At 53.1% G+C, this 4,977-nt stretch overlaps 1 protein-coding gene across 1 annotated transcript in view; it reads right to left on the bottom strand.

The window, feature by feature from the left end:
• The window catches only part of LOC104501683 (sodium channel protein type 8 subunit alpha-like), a 20,615-nt gene extending 15,645 nt beyond the window's left edge, over positions 1–4,970 (bottom strand). The window contains exons 1-4 of the mRNA XM_010145533.1: positions 4,897–4,970; positions 3,475–3,564; positions 3,181–3,309; positions 1,203–1,294 (exon numbers count right to left, since the gene is read on the bottom strand). Of these exons, the coding sequence (XP_010143835.1) occupies positions 1,203–1,294; positions 3,181–3,309; positions 3,475–3,554 (301 nt within the window). The 5' untranslated portion in view covers positions 3,555–3,564; positions 4,897–4,970. The remainder of the gene's footprint in view (positions 1–1,202; positions 1,295–3,180; positions 3,310–3,474; positions 3,565–4,896) is intronic.
• Positions 4,971–4,977: the final 7 nt, after the last annotated feature.

Here is a 4,977-nt window from a genome sequence, read left to right as displayed (position 1 = left end):
GCTCGGGGCGTCTGCGCGGCCAAACGTTACGGCAGGCCGCGGGAGGACGGTGTGCTGGCACGCTCCCAGTCAGTGCACGGAAAGCGGGTGCCACTTAAGACCATCATGCACAACAGCCACGGGCATCTGATGGGTTTAGCAGTCTGGAAGGGGGCCAAAAGCGACGGGCCCCTACAATTCCACGGGCTCTTTTCTGGCAAGCGCATGTGCAAGTGTAGCCTGAGAAAGCAGCAGAACCATTATTGGTTAATGCTCTGGGAATCAAACCAGGGAGAAGTAGCAGACCAAAGCTCATCAAGGGATTATTCAGAGACAGTCCAAGCACCTGAAAACTGGGAAATGCAGATGCCTCAGGGCCTGCGAGAATTGAGTCTTGAGCTTGGCCTTAACATTAGGGACCCTGGAGAAACCATCTGCATGAGGCTTTGCTACACAAGAACTCAGTCCGTAATGCCTCGTGGACTCTTACGATAAAGGGAGGGCCACTGTCTCCCCCTGACACCCCTCTGGAAGTAGCTTTGTAAGTGGCGGTCCTGCAAAGCCCAGCTCTGGGGGTGGCACGTGAAAGGGGCAGGTCTGAGATTCGGGACTTCTGGTGTATCGATCCCGCCACTCGCCACTGCATTAACAGCCGACAGCCGGTTCCCCCACAACACACCAATGCGAAAGCCGGTCATGCCAGTGCTCCACTTGGCTCGTCTATCTCCAAAGGGCAGATCAACCCTCCCTGCAGACGGGTCATCACCTACAGGACGACCTGCCCCAATCCCCTCCGACTGCAGTAAGAGAAGCAGCCTCATGCAGAACGGTGTTACTCTGGGCTGGGTTGTGCTCACTTGCTTTATGAACTTATTTGTAAAACAACTCTAGAACCACTGAGGATAACGGGCCGACTCGCTGAGACAGGAACTGCTCAGGAAGAGGCAGAGCCTGATCCCTGGTTCGTCTGGAACTGATCTCCAGGCCTGGCTTTCATTCGGGGATCGGGTACAGAGGGGTAGAGAGGCAGGGAACAGCAGAGCGCTCATCCCAGAACGCGACGGCCCAGCAGCCTCAATTTCAAGCCCCTCTGTTGGTCCAGACTGCAAAGCCCATCAGAAATACCCCCGTGCCGGTTCTGAGAAAGAAGCGATGCAGGACAGGGGGTCGAGATGGAAAAGGGATTCACGCAAGAGCAGCCTTTAGTGCTTAACAGTTCTCACCTGGAATAACAGAGATAGTTTTCAAAGCTCGGAGAACTCTGAAAGTTCTCAATGCTGAGACATTCCCAAGGTCCACAAACTCTGTGACATATCTGCAATGAGGGAGGTCACACACAAAAAACACAATGACAATACACACACCAAAATCAAACACCAACTACAGACAAAGCAATACATCACTCACAGGGGCCTGTACCCAACAGCTAACACCAACCGGAGGCCGCCTTACCTGGAATTACAGAAATAGTTTTCAAAGCTCTCAGAACCCTGAAAGTGCGCAGAGCTGAAACATTGCCTAGGTTTACAAACTCTGTTATATACCTGCAGAATTAAACCAGAGTTAATGGCACCGTCGGGGTCACCCTCCTCTCCAAACAGTTGTCTGTTCGTAGGAAACAGCGTGTCATTGCAAATGTTTTAGAACTGGCATTTAAAAGCGACAGGAAATCCCAGAGCCACCACACCGGGTTTCTCGACGCCGCAACCAGCTCGTCCAGGGGCAGGTCAGACCTGCGCTCTCCCCCACGGCGTTACATTTCCAAGTCCTCCACCTGCCAAACACGCCAGGAGACCTGGTGGCATCACCTCAGGTGTATTCGCGTCACCTCCTGCTTTTAACAAAGTCTGATTGTCTCTGGCTTTGATTAGTGTCCTTCAGCTTAACCCCTTGTGCTTTGCTACCTGTGTGAGAGCCACAGGGACGATCGCCCCCGTCTTACGAGGGGCTGAGCCTGGGACACACGGAGGAGACGAGGCTTAGCATGCGGTTCACGCAGGTAAACTTTACTGCGCCCTAGAACAGAACATTTCCTCTGCGCTGCCCGGGATGAAAAAGCAAAGCACAATAGTCATGACTCTTGCTGGGGCTGAAAGGCCTCAAGTGCTTCACAGAGCCGAGACCCCGAGTGGGATTTAAAGAACGCCAGAGCCCTCGACACAGAAAGGGCTGATCCGAGGTCAGTGGGGAACCCCCTGGAAACAGGGCGGTTGCCGGGTTAGATCAGCCAGGGATTCGGCACGTTGATTTACTTAAGAACAACGCACCTTTTGTGTTCTGTGTCCAACGCTGCGTGTAACTTAAATACAACACTAAAAGGCAAACAGAATCTCAGGGAACCAACAGCGTGGGGCAGGATGCAGCCAAAAAGGGGCGTTTTATACAATTCAAGCAGGTGAGTCGGGTTAGATTCAAGTGCTCTGAACTGAGCACAGCATTGCTCCGTGGCCACCGGCCTTTGGGAGCGACAGGAGCTACATGCACTTGTGTAATATGCCAAAAATAAACGTAAAAGGGGAAAAAAATAATCTCTTCCACCGGCAACTCAACTACCAGTGACAGAGGCCCGGGTCCAGCAGCGGCACCAAGCCTGAGCAGCGCCCAGCGCAGACCAGTGTGACAAAGCCGAGAGCTAGCGTGCGTCTCCCAGCTCGCTGAGGATTCAGACATCCCCACGAACTCCTCGTGGTCAGACCAGTGTTAGGCTGATGTGGCACGGGAGAAAAAAAAATGAGGAAGGAAAATAAAGTATCTCCTTTTCTGACACTGCACCTCTGTTGGAAATGGGTTAGAAACGGGTCAGACACACCCTGGGAAATTTTCCTGTGCAAACCCACGGAGGGGAGGAGGGGGAGGGACACAATTTAGTGCTGTTTGGCTCCTAGACCTTGGCTGAACAGAAGCAGCTGCTGCTTTGGCACGTGAGCAGTCTAAAATGCTGAGCACTGTCATGAAGTCATACATTAATAAAGGCAGTTTTCAGAAAATCTCATTTTTTGCAGCAGCAGCTCCACGTGGTCACATTTCAAACCCGTGACTCCGTGTCAGGCCAAAGCTTTCTTTTGAAAAATCAGTAAATCTTGTGAGGATTCACCTCGGTTTTCTATGATTTAGTTCTTCCTCTCACACCCACCCTCTCCCTACGGTCCCGTCCCTCCCGTACGCCCCAGAGAGCGGAACTCATCTGCAAACGCCACTTACGCCATCATGATGACGCTGAAGTCCAGCCAGTTCCAGGGGTCGCGGAGGAAGGTGAAGCCGTCTATACAGAACCCGCGGGCAATGATCTTCACGAGTGACTCGAAGGTGTAGATGCCAGTGAAGGTGTACCTGAGAGCGGGCGGAAAGGTCACTTTAGCCGGCGCAAAAAGATGGATGACAAACACTTTCATTGAAACGCAGCGGATATGGAGGACAACTCGCGTTTAGGTTACACACGAGCAGGAACAAAACAACATGCTGTGAGGCTCATGAAAAGAGACAAGCGGTACTTACTCCACATTCTTCGACCATTCGGGTGGGTTACTAAAAGTCATGAATACACAGTTGGTCAAAATAGTGCACATAATGATCATGCTAAATACTGTGGAACAAAGTCAAGGACCAACGGGGCACCAGCGTGGCTCTACAGCACCTCACAGCTCCCTCAAACCTCTGTTCTGCAGCAAGAACCCCACTTCTCAGTCCACCCCCCACCAGCCAAGGTGCTTCTGGCAGCCGCGGGAAATAAGAGCGGGGTGACCACAAATAAACAGCATTTTATGTCACCGTTCCATTCATTTTGGGGTTTCTGGTATCTCTTAGCAATTCACCCATCGGCTGCCCAAGGGAAAACATCTCCCCAGATCACTCCAGTACCACCCCAAGACACCGTCTGCTAATCCAGCAGCATTGCAGCCCAGGGACACCCCGGGTTAAGCCTGGAGGAGACCTCATGGGTCTTCCCAAACACGTCTGCTCGCTCTGGATGCGTTCAGGGTCTTGAGGGTCACGTCTGCAGAGGGAGGGTGCTGGACTAACTGGTGTGAGGAGCACTGCAGGGGCAGGACAGTTCAGAATTAGGAGTCGGAGTGATGAGCTGAGCGGTGAAAGCCAGGGCCAGGGCTAGAGCTGTCTGACGTCCCACACTGCTGACGCAGGCTCAGGTGGATCTTAGACCAAGGGCTGGGATCAGGTGCCAGCACCTCGGTCTCCCCCTGGCAGACCTGCACCTCAGCTGTCCCCCAGCCATGATGAACGCCGCCAGCCAAAGGAACCGGTCCCAGCCTCCAGCCCAAGGGGACTCGGAAAAGGTGGAAAAGCTTTTGAGGACAGAGAAGCCTCTAAACCAGCAACTGAGCGTGTTTCTGCTTTAGAGTCACTGTCTAAAGATAACAAACCGAGCAGGGCAGAGCAGCTAGCTCTATAGCCCCCTTTCCCCCCTCTCCTAGTAACACACACAGAGGCTCTTCCACCAGTGCCCGGCAGTGGACCGGTTCGGCACAGCCTCGCCACTCGGGCGACGTCTGCGAGATGCCAAACGAGCAGGAAACCAGGTCAGCGTCTAATGACGTCGAAGGTTCCTCTGGCTCCTTCTCCGGACACTGATTCCTGACCTGTCTCAGCAGCTAGGCAAAGCCCAGCAACTCTCCGTGGGAAGCGCAGCCAGAAACCCCTCCTGCTCCAGAACCGACCCCTGTCTGCGCGCTGACGGAGGGACAGGCACAGACAGGAACAGTTTGGCAGGGAACACTGTCCAAGGGATGCTGCTTTTCCACCCAAAGGCAGCACGTTTTTGTGCCCGCTCCGAGGCCACGCCAACCTCCCCGGCTGCAGAACCGGAGCGCAGGCACTGCTTGACTCGAGCAGTCAAGCTACAGCAAGAGACTTTTCTCTGAATATTCAAAGGCAGAACCAACGCAGCAATCAAAAGGATATGAATGTATCAAAATTTTAATAGCTATTCTTCTAAACAGATTAAAAGGACTTAAAATGTACAAGGCAGGTGTGGCACTAAAT

Source organism: Buceros rhinoceros, unplaced genomic scaffold (genome assembly GCF_000710305.1).
Source record: "Buceros rhinoceros silvestris isolate BGI_N320 unplaced genomic scaffold, ASM71030v1 scaffold32441, whole genome shotgun sequence".
In the NCBI taxonomy this organism is placed as follows: Eukaryota; Metazoa; Chordata; class Aves; order Bucerotiformes; family Bucerotidae; genus Buceros; species Buceros rhinoceros.
Note: the sequence above shows the minus strand (reverse complement) of the source record. Positions and strands in the feature narration are given on the sequence as shown.